Genomic DNA, 15,505 nt, shown 5'->3' on the forward strand with positions numbered 1-15,505 from the left:
TACAGGCACTGAAATTTCATATTTGTCTTTCGACACCGGGTAAGTGACATTCAAGTAAAATGTCTCCCCTGTACAAGAATATACATAGTGGATGTACAAGTACAGGTTGTATGGAAGTTCGGGTCTGGCCATGAGTCATGCACAGATAGCCAAATGGTAAGGTGACCACTCGCAAGAAGCAATATATCCAGGTTCTAGTCCTGGTCCGGCACAAATTTTCATTGTCATCATTCCATTCTACAGCTGCTGGTGGTCCATATTCGCAAACGTGAATACATTTAATGTATTTATTAATGGCTGTAATCATCACAGTGCCTGTTCCTTTGGACATGTGGCATATCTGAAGGAACTTTGCATCATAAATCAGAATAATACAGGCAGTGCAATATCATATTACAACATGTCACCATCCCCTCCCCGACATTTCCAAACTCTCCAAACCAATTCCTCTTTCCTCTCTAATGACGAAGCCCACTGCTCTGATTAACAGTAAGCTTTTATCTGTTTTAAGTGCTTATATCAATAGTAAATGTAACTGCACTTTCTGAAAGAATGTTCCGGTCTGCATTTCAGACTCTCTATGCTTTATATATCATCACATTTACCAACTATAAATCTCTGCCCTGGTTTTCCTATTTTTAACAGTGGAACAAAATGCCTTATTATTTGAGTACCTGTAATTGATTGTTAGTGACATGCTTCATTGAATTCCTTATCTCCAGACAAAATTATTTCATGATTCTGAAACTGTTAATAGCTTCACTGTTATCCTCAATAACAGATGCAAATGATACTTCTGATAATGAAGTACTACAGGCAGTTGTGGAGACCATATCAGTACTTGCCAGCAGTCCATCTCCTGATCCAAAGACTTTAGCCTCCTGCCGATTGGTAACCATGTGCACCAGCGTGGAAAGTTCTTAAGCTGTTATGGATCAAGCAAGGGAGGTCAGTCGCAGCACGCAGAGCTCATTGATACTAAGCTCTGCATCAACCATTTTGCTACCACTGAGGTTGCATGGTGAATCACTGGGCCTGTGTTGTCAAGCAGGCAGCAGTTCTGGAATGGGCTGATGTTGAATTGCTTGTGGATGGGCAAATTGCCATCTGCTTGGGAGTGAAGTGACCAGCCACACCCATGGACTTGTGTGCTCTCATTTCGGTGAGCCTATCCAGTCTGTCTGTTTCAACTGAGGCTTCTTGGGTTACTGACTGTCACACTATATTTACGTAGAAGATTTTTTTTTGTGATTCTGCAAGACTGCAAGTGCTCAACTGTGTAGTTTCTAAAAGAGGCACAAGTTCCGTGTGCACATGATGGAATTATTAGTGGCAATTATTTGCGCGCCTAAGGTAGCCTTGTTGAGGTGCACTCAGGAAACACAAAGATTGCACAGTTTCTAGCTGTGTCTGTCATCTATTGTAGAAGCCTATGCAAATTTGGTTGGTGTGAAAGGACAGGCAGGGTTTAGGCCTGAGGCCTTACATACCAGTGAGCCCTTTGTAGTCCATTAGTGCTACAAAAATTTACCTTAAAGCTGCTGCAGGTCCTTGCCCAGCTCCAGGACAGCTCCTATCAACTAATGTATGTGTGTACTCACAGCCCTTTCTGTAATGTGTTCAGATTCCATTGAGTGGCCACCATTGAGCACTGTTTGTTAAATATGTTTGGAAGCTGGTGAGTTTCCACTGGGCAATGCTTGTTAAAATTCATTACTTACTTGCCTGTGATCCAATAGCAGCTTAACACATTTGGCACTCTCTATCTGCTGTAGTTATTTGTTATAAAATAAGGCAGTGCCCAATACCTAGCTTGATGTGGATTGTGTTTTTTAAAAAAGGGCAGTGTTCCCATAATTATTTTGGTTAGATAATTACATGATTTTTTTAAAAAAAGCTAAGGTTTATTAATCTTTATGTCTCCCTGTATTTTGTATATTTACTATATAAACAGTTTCTCAAAAGGGGCGATGCCTGAGGTCTGGGTTAAGTTGAACTGGGAGCTATACTCTCTCCACTGACTAATTTTGAGTATAATATTAATCTTGTCTATCTGAGTCAGTCTGTATATTTAACTATGTAAATATCTGAGGCAGTGTCCAAAGTCTGGGTTAAGGTCAACTGTGAGCTACACTCACTCTGCTGACCAATTTCAATGTTAATAGTATCTTTCTAATGGGGTTGCTACTCATGACTGAATGTTACTTTGGTTTATCCTTGTCTGTCTTGGTATTCTTAACTTCGTAAATAATTTCACAAGAAGGGACAGTGCCCAATGTCTGGATTAGATTTACAGGGACTAATACTCGCTCCATGGACCAGCTTCAAAATTAATAGTATTTTCTAATGTTTTAAGCTTTAATAATGTTCCTTTTTTAAGTTTTGATGATGATGTTAAATGTTTTAAAGGTTTTTTGATTAAATCAAGTTTAGTCAAGGATTTTGCATTAAGTATTTAATTATTAGAGTTTGTAGAGGCTGTGTTAACACTGTAACTTCAGATTGTGCTACATGTTTGTGAGATTCCAAAGGGGCTTAAGCCCGGCATTCAAGAATATTACTCTGAACTATGTTGCATTCATATCAATGTATGTCCATGTAAGATAAAAACAGTTGTTAAATAAACATTGTATTAAGGTGCTCAGAGGCTATCCACTTCTGAACAATTGTGTTTAAGCCTGACCTGCTTCAAATGTCGTCTTCAGTTCCCTATCCCAGTCCTGATTGTACCAGCAATATTGCAAACTGTGATAACAATGGGATTTTATTGAAAATGTACACATCAAATAACTAAGACTAAAAGTTGTTATGCATTGAGTGTTCATTTACTTGTGTGACTGTGTGTTCTAATTAAGAAACAAACTGAGGAAGAAAACAATGCCGAGGTTCTACGCCTCTGAAATGCCATTTCTTCAATCAATTGTGGGGATGCCAAAGAGGCACAGAAGGGGATGTGTGGCAGATGCTCAGTATCTACACCTGAAATGACATAATCTCAGAAGATTATCAAAATTGGAGATCTCATATAGAACAGATAAGCGTTGATGATGAATGTTTGCCTGAACTGATTCACAAATATAAGCATGGATGCCTTGGTTGTGTGTGCAGACTAAAGAGAAATGGCTCACATGACTCTGAGCACTATGGGACTTAACATCTGAGGTCATCAGTCCCCTAGAACTTAGAACTAGAGTCATTCCATGTCAGATCAACACACTTTAAATAAAAATTTTACCTCACCCTCTTAGATTTTGCTGAAAGTTGGTATACTTATAGTGGGTGCTGAAACTAAGAAAAATACCAAATTTCAATTTTTTACCTTGAACCATTCCTGAAATATGGTCATGTAAACTTTTCAAAAACTGGCCAAAAATGTGTGAATGGACTTTTTTTTTTAAATTGCCCTAATTGAGCTAGAGAACTGGGAATGGTGTCATTTTGCAGCATTTTTCATGCTCTTTCCAGTGATAGACAAAAAACACAGCTTCTAATTAATAACCTGTTTCAAAATACTAATTAATATTTTGATTTAATTTTTTTACAAAAAGTACATAATTGAAAATTTTTAAAATATTTCCGTAACTACTACATGGCAAAATATAAATGTGGGATGATGATGGGTTCATAGTTAAAAAAGAATTATTCCGGACTCTTGTTTTTCACTAACGGCCCTAGTTTGACCAAATTGACCTTTAAGGTAGTATGTCGGTAGATGACTGTATACATAGGGCTTGATGTCTGTACAATAATTCAGAGACTGGAGCCACTGTTGAGATGATGTAGTCTGCATTGTTACCTTCTAAGGCGTTGTGTGCGTACAGCATTATTGTGCACTGTGGTTATAGTGCAAATCAATTGTTACCTCTGTGTTGACCAGTCTGTATCTATTATATTTAATAGTTCATTTTCAAGTAAATCTATACATTGAAGGACAGTTTATAAGTGGTTTTTGTATAAATATGGAACCAAGTAAAAAGTGCAGTGCTGTAAGAGTGCAGTGTTGTAATCCATTGCAGAAGTCAAAGCATTTTATTAGAGACAGAAAAAAAACTGAGAAATGTCACAACATGGATGCCCAAATTATTTCCTCAAATACCAAGTGGTGCCAAGATTTGTGATAAATGTAGGAAAGATGTAACCAAATTAAAAATACACCAGAGCCCATCAGTGATTAAAGTGTTGAAGAAGAATCTTCTGGATCAGAGATAATCATCCGAGACCAAGACCCTGACTTCACTCCAACTTAAGTAGCTGTTAAAACATTTAACACAAAACTTCAAGAACTAGGTGAGTCCCCAATTGACAAGACAAAACTAACATCTAGGCATTAAGCCAAATCAAAAGTGAAGAAAATCTCATCAATGACATGTAAACTTTTTGTTCTCCTGAAACTTCTTCGTCAGATACTGATACTGATGAATCCATTCTTGAAAATCTTAAAAGAAACTTTAAAAATTTTATAAGTAGAGCAAAAAAAAACTAATGATTCTTACAAGTTTACCAGAAAAGTGGAGTGTCGGGAAAATAATGAGGGAATTTAATGCTCCTAATTACATTGTTCGGCAGTCCAAAAAAATTTTGAAAGAGAAAGGATTCATGGAAGGTCCAAACCCAAAACCAGGGAAGTGTTTACAAACAGAAACTGTCAAAACTGTACATTCATTTTATGAAAATGATGAAGTTAGCAGGGCAATGCCAGGTATTAAAGATTGTGTGACAATTACAGAAACAAGTGGAAATAAAACAAAAATATCAAAAAGACTTATTTTGTGTAACCTTAAAGAAGCTTACAAGCATTTTAAAGACATGTTTCCTAACATAAAAATAGGTTTCTCTAAATTTGCTGAGTTGAGACCAAAACATTGTGTATTAGCTGGTCGGAGAGGCACACACACTGTCTGCGTGTGCACAACTCACCAAAACATAAAATTAATGATAGAAAATGCCAAACTAATTACAGTAACAAACAGCAGCTTAAACAATTATAAGCAGTGCATTGCAAAAATGCTCTGCAACCCATCATCAGTTGATTGCAACATGGGAAACTGTGAATACTGCCCAGGAGAAACTGTCATACGTAAAATTTTAAAAGACTCTTTTCATGAAAACTTAATTGAACAGGTTCAGTTCTGACAGTGGATGTCAGTTGACCAATGTAATCTGGAAATTGTTCAGAAAACTTCTGAAGAATTCATAGATTTATTTTGTAGTAAGATGTCGACTTTGATTCGGCATGACTTCATTGCCAAGCAACAACGAACATACCTTAACTCCACAAGAGAAAACCATATGGAATCTGAATTTGTTGTCATATGTGATTTTTCAGAAAATTATAGTATAGTTCTACAGGATGAAGCTCAGAGTTTCCACTGGACAAGACAACAGATTACCATTCATCCTTTTGTTATATATTACAAACAGGAAGACAAAATTGAGCATATGAGCTTTGTCATTGTTTCTGATTGCCTGGAGCACAATGCAACTGCGGTTTACACCTTTCAAAAGAAGCTAATTTCATATCTAACAAATTTCAAAAGATTCCAAAAAAGATATACTATTATTCTGTTCTGCCGCTCAGTATAAAAATAAGAAAAACTTCCTGAACCTTTGCCTTCTACATCTACACGATTACTCTGCAATTCACATTTAAGTGCTTGGCAGAGGGTTCATCAAACCACAATCATACTACCTCTCCACCATTTCACTCCCAAACAGCACGCGGGAAAAACGAACACCTAAACCTTTCTGGTCGAGCTCTGATTTCTCTTATTTTATTTTGATGATCATTCCTACCTATGTAGGTTGGGCTCAACAAAATATTTTCGCATTCGGAAGAGAAAGTTGGTGACTGAAATTTCGTAAATAGATCTCGTCGCGCCGAAAAACGTCTTTGCTTTAATGACTTCCATCCCAACTCGCATATCATATCTGCCACACTCTCTCCCCTATTACGTGATAACACAAAACGAGCTGCCCTTCTTTGCACCCTTTCGATGTCCTCCGTCAATCCCACCTGGTAAGGATCCCACACCGTGCAGCAATATTCTAACAGAGGAGGAACAAGTGTGGTGTAAGCTGTCTCTTTAGTGGACTTGTTGCATCTTCTAAGTGTCCTGCCAATGAAATGCAACCTTTGGCTCGCCTTCCCCACAATATTATCTATGTGGTCTTTCCAGCTGAAGTTGTTCGTAATTTTAACACCCAGGTGCTTAGTTGAATTGACAGCCTTGAGAATTGTACTATGATCGAGTAATCGAATTCCAAAGGATTTCTTTTGGAACTCATGTGGATCACCTCACACTTTTCGTTATTTAGCATCAACTGCCACCTGCCACACCATACAGCAATCTTTTCTAAATCGCTTTGCAACTGATACTGGTCTGGTATTTGAGTGGACAGTAGATAATATCACAAATGTTGATTTTGCATATTCCACTCAAGAAGACTACGCTGCTTCAGAAATATTCTTAAAAAGCTGACTTGAAGAGGCATTGACAATCATGAGGAAGACTTCAACATAAAAACTGAGTGGCACTTTTCAGCCACAGCATATGGGAAAGGGCCTTTTGATGGAGTAAGCGGTTCAGTAAAGAGACTGGCAGCTCGTGCAAGTTTGCAAAGGCCTTACCAAAATCAGATCCAAACTGCACGAGATGTATTTGAGTGGGCAGTAGATAATATCACAAATGTTGATTTTGCATATTCCACTCAAGAAGACTACGCTGCTTCAGAAATATTCTTAAAAAGACGACTTGAAGAGGCATTGACAATCAAAGGAACACAGCAATTTCACGCTTTCATTCCCAACACTACATCAAATTTAATAGTCAAATACTTCTCAGATGATATGCAGAGTTGGGAGAGGGAAGTAACTACATCACCAGACAAACTGAAGTTACAAGAGGTATCAGGCTATGTCACCACTGTATATGGCAGAAACTGGTGGCTTGGGTACATTTTAGAAAAAAACAAAGAACTTCATGAAGTGAAAATAACTTTTCTTCATCCATGTGGACCAGCTAAGTCATTCTCTTATCCTGCACATGCAGATGTCCTGTGGGTGTCAGTTGTGGATGTTCTCACAAGTGAATCCATTTACTCCGACAGGGAGAACATACATTCTTAATGAAAGTGATGTAAACCAAACCCAGTCAGCTTCATTAAATGTAATATGTGAAGTTCCAAGACAATTTATTGGGAAACTGCTTTCAACTCAAAACTTAATTTTTGTCTCAGGTCAGTATTAATGTATATTTTATAGAAAGTTGTTTCAAAATTATTGTTAGTACCTATTGTATTAAATTTAGCTATGTACAGATACCTGTTACTCAAAAACAAGCATTATGTATTTAATTTGTTTAATAGTTCTATTTCAAACATCATGGGCCAGAACTATTGTGTAAATACTTGTACTTAGTCATACTTTATTTCAGTTTGTAGTTAAATGCTCAATTTCTTGTTTTTGTTATATCGGTTAATATACTGTTAGTGAAGTTGTATGAAATTAAAATAATCAATCAACTTAATTATAAAATATGCTGATAAGTTTTGGTTTAATAAGGTGATGTTTTGATATTTCTAATACTTTTTTTTACTTACCTTTCAGTATATTTTAAAGAAATTCCTGATTTTTAAAGGTCAGTTTGGTCAAACTAGGTGCCGTTAGTGAAAAACTTTACAATAGTATGAAGTAGTTGTGGAAATATTTTGAAAATTTTCAATTATGTACTTTTTGCAAAAAAATTAAAATAAAATCAAAATATTAATTAGTATTTTGAAAAAGGTTATTAATTAGAAGCTATGTTTTGTTGTATATCCCTGGAAAGAGCATGCAAAATGACACCTTTCCCAGTTGTCTAGCTCAATTAGGGCAGCTCCTAGGACAATTTTTAATGAAGTCCATTCACACATTTTTGGCTGGTTTTTGAGAAGTTTACATAGCCATATTTCAGGAATGGTTTGAGATAAAAAATTGAAATTTGGTATTTTTCTTAGTCTCAGTGCCCACTATAAGTATACCAACTTTCAGCAAAATCTAAGAGGGTGAGGTAAAATAGGTGTGTTGATTTGACGTGGAATGACTCACTACTGAAAACTAACTAACCTAAGGACATCACACACATCCATGCCCGAGGCAGGATTCGAACCTGCGACCGTAGCAGTCGCGCAGTTCCAGACTGAGGCACCTAGAACCGCTTGGCCACCGCGGCCGGCACTAAAGAGAAGATTAAATGATAAAGTTAAGAGTTCACAAAGGGTCAAAGGGCCTAATGCACGAAGAAGATGGTGGTTATGATAAAACAGTTACGAACATGTTTATGAAAGCTTACAACTTCAGTCATGCTTAAAAACTATGGTTACACTCCATAAAACTCTAAATTATTACTACATGTGCGAAAGAGCCTGTGGCCGAGGCCAGAGTGGTTCCATACCTTAAGTGAATTCAAATGCAGCTCCCACGTCCATTTACTGAATTTGTTTCCAGACATATAGAGAGCTCTCAAACTGTCAAGCACGTCAAATGTTTTAACAAACAGGTAGTGCAAATGGTTCTTTGATAGATCTAGAATTTGTAGTTTGTTTAGGCCAGTGAAGGCATTCATTTCAATATACTTAAGGTGATTGCCACTCACATTAAGGTACTTTAGGGAAGTTATTCCTTGTTTCTGAAACATATATTAAACATGTCTAATCTGTAATGAAACAATGTCAGTGTTTCTTAAAAATAAGAAAATACATTATAATACTTAGTGATTGTTTGTTCTGCCAGGATTTCTGCAAATCATCCTTATATTACTGTATTATTATTGGCAATTTACTACATTTTGTTCGTAATGTAGACTTATATGTTCACCTTGAAAACGTGATCTTCTATTCTTCTTATAAAGTTGTTTGATACATCTAATGCTTCTGTTTGACGGGGTATGCTAATATCAACAGTAATTATATTTTGGTTCACACAGTTCGCTGCTTTCATATTCTCCCACATGTAACACTGACAATAATACGGACAGTAACCATCGAGCACTGTAAAATAAGCTCTTGGGATGAGCAACATGAGAAAGTAAAATTGAACTCCTTTAATAAAGTTGGCCATTCTTGTAGACGCCAATACTAAAACAAACGTAAGAAGCACAAATTTTGTAATAACGCATTAGGTACCGTGGTATCCAAGACCTGTCAATTCTTATCTTATCTTTCATGCGTGACAGCTATATTCGAAGCATGAGTGTCACTGAGAAATTACATAACGTTGCATTAATGTCAAGCATCGAAGGAACATTAATGAATATAGGCAATCTACATATATACAAACGATGCCCAAACAATTGTTGAAATATCTAACGAAGGAGAATGATTCAATTTTCCCGCTTTCGTAAATTAGGGCAATGATCTTGTAAGTCACAGTGTGTACACAAGTCAGGGAGCAATGGTACTATAGGTAGATCTCTGGATAACAGGTAAATAAAGTTTACAAGGTAGACATCTCTGCTGGGAGTAGTGATCTATGAAATAATAAATAAAGGTAAGAGTATGGTACTGTTATCAAAAGTAGTTAAGTCTTGTCGAATATATCCGCCCTATCTGACCATACGGGAGATAAGCGCAACTGTATCTGGCTTCCGCAAGTATAAAACTGATACGGCTAACGCAGAAGTGAGTCGACAGTCTCAAGTTTGTGATAACTGTAAGGTGGGCATAATTAATTTTAGTGCCTGCTAACTGTGGTATTCTGACATTCTAAGACAACTTTTTAAGTTATCTTGGCTGTGCCGCAGTGAGCCACTTGACGCTGTGTTAATAAACGGAAAGTGAAGCTTACTTCTCACGTTTTCAGAAACCTCGGTACTCCTCAAGAGAGCCTTCATTACGAAGAATGAAATTTAACTACCCAGTTGCAAGAAGAGATGAAAGTGTAACAGAAGAATACCACGGAATAGAGGTGGGTATATTTGCCATTTAGTTGCATTTTAGACGACGACGCTAGGATACATGGGGAAATTAAATTTGTGGCAAGAGACTGCTCATATTTAACACACTTTGGTATAGAACCAGTGTCATGGACTTTTCGTGATAGAAACTAAAACTGCAAGGTAAATTCAGAAAAGCTATATAGGACAGGTCTGAGTGATGCATGTTATGTATGTATACAGAACAGAAACTATAAAAAACGCAAGGGGGTATGGAGTCCACTGTGTGATGATTACAGCCAACCTTCATTGCAAACATTTGCTGTCGAGCACCGAAACTGTTTGCTGTAGAATACAGCGTGAGGAGAATAGTTTAATGAAACCCATTTGTATGAACAGATGAAGTATAAGGCATCGAAATTGGCGAATGAAGAGAAAGGCATACTCTGTGTTAAAACTTACTATATAGCAGGAATCACTTGATGTGCAAACTGTGTATGGAAATGACTCTGGGTTCCCTAGCTTCATTAGAATGTCATGGTACTTTGAAATTCTGGTGACTGCTGTGGTATAAAAAAGGAACACAGATCTCAGGAAGGCGAATCAAATGAATGAGTCTTGCTGTTAATCTTTTTTAACTGAATATTCATTTCAGTACTTTGTATTTGTTCTGTTTCAAAATAATATATGTTGTAAGTGGTGCCTGAAAGATGTGGTCCACGGATTGAAGGACATAATAATTTCATAAAGATAATTACATTAAGTTTATTATACAATTTTCACATTCTTAAGTGTAGTTAATCCTAAATGATGATTAAAATGTCAACAGTTAATCAGTCTTGCTGTTTAAAAAAAAGGGGGGGGGCAATTGTAAAGGTAGCAACTCACCATAAAGCTGACAAGTGAAGTCATTGATACACATTGCTAAGTTCTGAACAAATCTTCCTTCAGATTGCTAAGTTCTGAACAAATCTTCCTTCAGAGTTGCAGAATAAACTCCCATACAGATGAACAGCTGTCAGTTATTTGTGCTGTCACTGCACCTTGACTGAAATGTTTAGCACAGAATACAGAGAAAGTTAAGTAAACATAAACTTTTATTTAATTGTCAATTGAATTTCTCATTTTTTGTTGCTTCATGTACTTCATTAACTGCAGCTATTGAAAAACAAAAAAACCATAATCATTTCTAAACTGATTCACTGCTATTGCCTGGCCTGTTTTTCTCTTCTATGTTGCTTTTTCTTTGCATGTATGACATCAGTGATGGCATTTTTTTCAGTGTAAGTGCCACTGGTGCTGAAAACATGAGCTATTTTCATGAAGGGATTCCTTTTTAATCCTAAGATTTTTGGTGTCAGGAATAATCACATTCAAAAGCACATCTTTGCCTTATGTAATTGGAAATCACCTTCATATTGAATCAACAGTTCAAAACCCTGTGTCTACAAACACACACTAGATTATGTAATTAGATGTACATTTTATTTCACTATACCCATAGTGAGGGGATCTTCCAGGATGTAGAACATACCAGAAAACAAGAATACACAGTAAATATTAAGGGGGGGGGGGATGGGATGCTGACGTACCTTCCACAATTGCCAAGTTTAATGGCCCTCAAAACTGTGGAACATGTCATCATTATTTCATTTTAAAATAATAAATTTGTCACAAAAATATAAATGTTCAGTACATTTCGACGCATATGATAATTCTTATGCGGATGACTTAGTTGTGATGGCAGATTCGATTGAAAGTTTGCAAAGTAATATTTCAGAGCTAGATCAGAAATGTAAGGACTATGGTATGAAGATTAGCATCTCCAAAACGAAAGTAATGTCAGTGGGAAAGAAATATAAACGGATTGAGTGCCAAATAGGAGGAACAAAGTTAGTACAGGTGGACGGTTTCAAGTACTTAGGATGCATATTCTCACAGGATGGCAACATAGTGAAAGAACTGGAAGCGAGGTGTAGCAAAGCTAATGCAGTGAGCACTCAGCTACGATCTACTCTCTTCTCCAAGAAGGAAGTTAGTACCAAGACTAAGTTATCTGTGCACCATTCAATCTTTCGACCAACTTTGTTGTATGGGAGCGAAAGCTGGGTGGATTCAGGTTATCTTATCAACAAGGTTGAGTTACGGATATGAAAGTAGCTAGGATGATTGCAGGTACTAGTAGATGGAAACAATGGCAGGAGGGTGTTCACAATGAGGAAATCAAAGAAAAACTGGGAGTGAACTCTATAGATGTAGCAGTCAGGGCGAACAGGCTTAGATGGTGGCGTCATGTTACAAGCATGGGTGAAGCAAGGTTACCCAAGAGACTCATGGGTTCAGCAGTAGAGGGTAGGAGGAGTCGGGGCAGACCGAGGAGAAGGTACCTGGATTCGGTTAAGAATGATTTTGAAGTAATAGGTTTAACATCAGAAGAGGCACCAATGTTAGCACTGAATAGGGGATCATGGAGGAACTGTATAAGGGGGGCTATGCTCCAGACTGAACGCTGAAAGGCATAATCAGTCTTAGATGATGATGATGATGATGATGATTCTTAGGCTATTGTAGCCATACATCATCAAATGGAAAATCATTTTGCAACATTTATTTACATTGATTGCATTAGTGCACTAAAGTTGTGTGGAAATCATATTGTACGTAATACTCATATTATTTGATATTATAAATAAAACACACATTTGTCAGATCTGATAAGAAATTCGTCAGTGGAGTAGGTGGTGCTGCCCACCAATAAATCCTTTGTTTCTTGTCTAAACTGAACGTTATTTGTTGTTAAACTTTTTATGGCTGCTGATGAGTCATTGAAAATGTGTGTTCCTGAATAGTGGATGCTTTGCTGACACAAAGTGACTTTAAATCTTTGTCAAGATTATTTTTATTTCCAACTAGCTCTTCACTGCCATGTGTTACTGTGACTCTGGTTAAATGGAATAAGAAATGTGAGATCATCTCTTTCTCCTTCCTGTGTCTCCCCTCCCTCCCTCTCTGTCCATATTCTTGCTCCTTTCTATGTCCATATTCCCTCCCACCACCTCTCTCCAGCTCCTCGTCTGTTCATCCCCTCCTTTCTGGTAGCTGTGTCAATTTCCTGCCACCCATCTGTCCATCTCCATGTTTTTTATATATTACATATTTATTTGTATAGGCCTCTTACATGTATTAAAAACATGCAGGAATACAAATGCAAAGTTGTCAATTTTTAAAACAATTGAAGAGAAACTGAGATTTAAGATTTTGAACAAGCAGGCGTGTTTACAGTTTTATCTTTGTAGAAGCAAACGTTCATTTGTTCAAAATCTTAAGGTTCCCAAAGTTCTTCACTGATTACATTGAAATTTTGAAACAATGCCGCATCGAACATGCGCTTAATTTTGTGTATACTCTGGACTGTCACAGAGTGTGTTCACATGCTTGCATACAGATGTTTGCCCTTTTGTTTTTGCAGGGGGTAACTGGGGTCATTCCAAACAAATACTGCTATTCATGTCTTCCATGTGATGCCAGCATCGATGATTCTTAAAGTGGAATTTTATGTACCCATCCAAAGAGCTGTTCCAGATTAGTCTAGTGTGATATTTGTTTATGTATTAGCAGGGACAGTAAAACAAGAAGAATAACCAATACTCCAGCATTGCCCTGGCCCTCTCTGATCGTTATCAACATAACACGTTGAAACACGTTGGTCGGTTGCTGCTGGAGCCAGGAACATAGAATAAGAGCACTGGTTATTATTCGTGATTCATTGTGACAATTAATACATTTCGGTAAAACAAATGTCATACTAGACTACTCTGGTAGCGCTCTTTTGAATGTGAACATAAAATTCAGATTTGAAACAGGAAACATATATTGCAAAAATTTCATTGTTAGCTGCAAAAGACAGAACTGGTTTGTCGGCGCTACACAATATAGTGATTTTGCCTGAGATAAGCTCACACTTCAGTGTTCTTCTCTGACACAGCAGTGTAGGGTGCACTAAAACAGCTGAGTGAACAGTCCCTGTAATACGCATGTTTGTTTATATATGAAAGCTGATGTTGGAATTTTCCTTTGTGAGAGACCGTGTGTGAAGAGTTGTGTCCCATTTTGAAGTTCTAAGTTCGCATATTTTACTGTTCATGTTGCTTCTGCATAATCTTTCATTGATTGTATCAATACCCACCTGTATTGTGATATATTGCAAAATTTCAAACATTCGCGAGTGCTGTGAGAAACTGCTTGTAGTCTGTTGAAGGCTTAAACTTAATTGTGCCCTTATAAAATCTTTAGCAAAAGTAGTCTGTCATCGTTCTTTAATTTCATTGTACCTATGTCAAAAAAAGGTTTTGCATCGCCCTGATTTCCAGAACTCCTAAAGACAGACATTTACTGTGAATATTGTATCACACACAGTCACTGATTGTTCAGCGACATCACTAAACCCACCCAAAGATGTAAACAACGATGCATGAGCAGCGCGTATTAGATGCAGGGGGTCCGATAGCTGATCAGTTACAGTCATTCCATCAGAAAAGAGGTACATGGCTCATGTTGTCTGTAGCTAAACCATGCCCAGACACATCAATACCGCGGTTAGATTGTGTCCGCATTGTTACTTAGTGCCAGGAATGGCTCTAAACAAGGGGAAAGGGGAATGTCCAGGCTGTACAGAGTGAACCAAAGCGATGTTGTTCGGACATGGAGGAGATACAGAGAGACAGGAACTGTCGATGACATGCTTTGCTCGGGCCGCCCTCGGGCTACTATTGCAGTAGGTGACTGTTTCCTATGGATTATGGCTCGGAGGAACCCTAAAAGCAACACCACCATGTTGAGTAATGCTTTGTGTGCACGTGTTAAGACTCAAACTGTGTGCCATAGGTTGCATGATGCGCAACTTCACTCTTGACGTCCATGGTGAGGTCCATCTTCGCAGCCATGACACCACACAGTGCGGTACAGATGAATCCAACAACATGCTGAATGGACTGCTCAGGATTGGCATCACATTCTTTTCAAAAGTGAGTGTCACATATGCCTTCAACCAGGCAGTCGTTGGAGATGTGTTTGGAGGCAGGCCGGTCAGGGTGAATGCCTTAGTGTCCAGCGAGTTCAGCAAGGTCGAGGTTCCCTGCTGTTCTAGGGTGGCATTATGTGGGGCCGACATACACCGTTGGTTGTCATGGAAGGCACCGTAATGGCTGTATGATACGTGAGTGCCATCCTCCAACCGATAGTGCAATCATAGAAACAGCATATTGGTGAGACAGTCGTCTTCATGGATGACAGTTTGCGCCTCCATCATTCACGTCTTGTGAATGACTTCCTTCAGGTTATTGACATTGCTCGACTAGTGGCCAGCATGTTCTCCAAACATGACCTCTATTGAATATGCCTGGAATAAAGGGCAGTTTATGGACGACGTGACCCACCAACCACTCTGAGGGATCTACGCTGACTGACCAATGAGGAGTGGGACTATCTGGACCAACAGTGCCTTGATGAACTTGTGGATAGTATGCCACGACGAATAGAGGCATGCATCAATGCAAGAGGACATGCTACTGGGTATTAGAGGTACTAGTGTGTAC

The 15,505-nt window shown here is 37.9% G+C and overlaps 2 protein-coding genes across 6 annotated transcripts in view; one reads left to right on the top strand and one right to left on the bottom strand.

The window, feature by feature from the left end:
* LOC126176908 (uncharacterized) overlaps window positions 1-9,097 on the bottom strand; it is a 37,444-nt gene extending 28,347 nt beyond the window's left edge. For 2 of the 3 annotated variants that reach the window (XM_049924106.1, XM_049924104.1), the window contains exons 1-2: window positions 8,855-9,097; window positions 8,433-8,666 (exon numbers count right to left, since the gene is read on the bottom strand). In XM_049924106.1, coding sequence (XP_049780063.1) covers window positions 8,433-8,666; window positions 8,855-9,097 — 477 coding nt within the window. The remainder of the gene's footprint in view (window positions 1-8,432; window positions 8,667-8,854) is intronic. The other variant, XM_049924115.1, reaches the window with a different exon arrangement.
* A 235-nt stretch (window positions 9,098-9,332) lies between these two features.
* Window positions 9,333-15,505, top strand: part of LOC126176852 (prolyl endopeptidase) — a 116,857-nt gene continuing 110,684 nt past the window's right edge. Inside the window, exons 1-2 of one of the 3 annotated variants that reach the window (XM_049924057.1) lie at window positions 9,333-9,461; window positions 9,839-9,943. In XM_049924057.1, coding sequence (XP_049780014.1) covers window positions 9,878-9,943 — 66 coding nt within the window. In that variant the 5' untranslated portion in view covers window positions 9,333-9,461; window positions 9,839-9,877. The other 2 variants (XM_049924050.1, XM_049924041.1) reach the window with 2 other exon arrangements.

Source organism: Schistocerca cancellata, chromosome 1 (assembly GCF_023864275.1).
Source record: "Schistocerca cancellata isolate TAMUIC-IGC-003103 chromosome 1, iqSchCanc2.1, whole genome shotgun sequence".
In the NCBI taxonomy this organism is placed as follows: domain Eukaryota; kingdom Metazoa; phylum Arthropoda; class Insecta; order Orthoptera; family Acrididae; genus Schistocerca; species Schistocerca cancellata.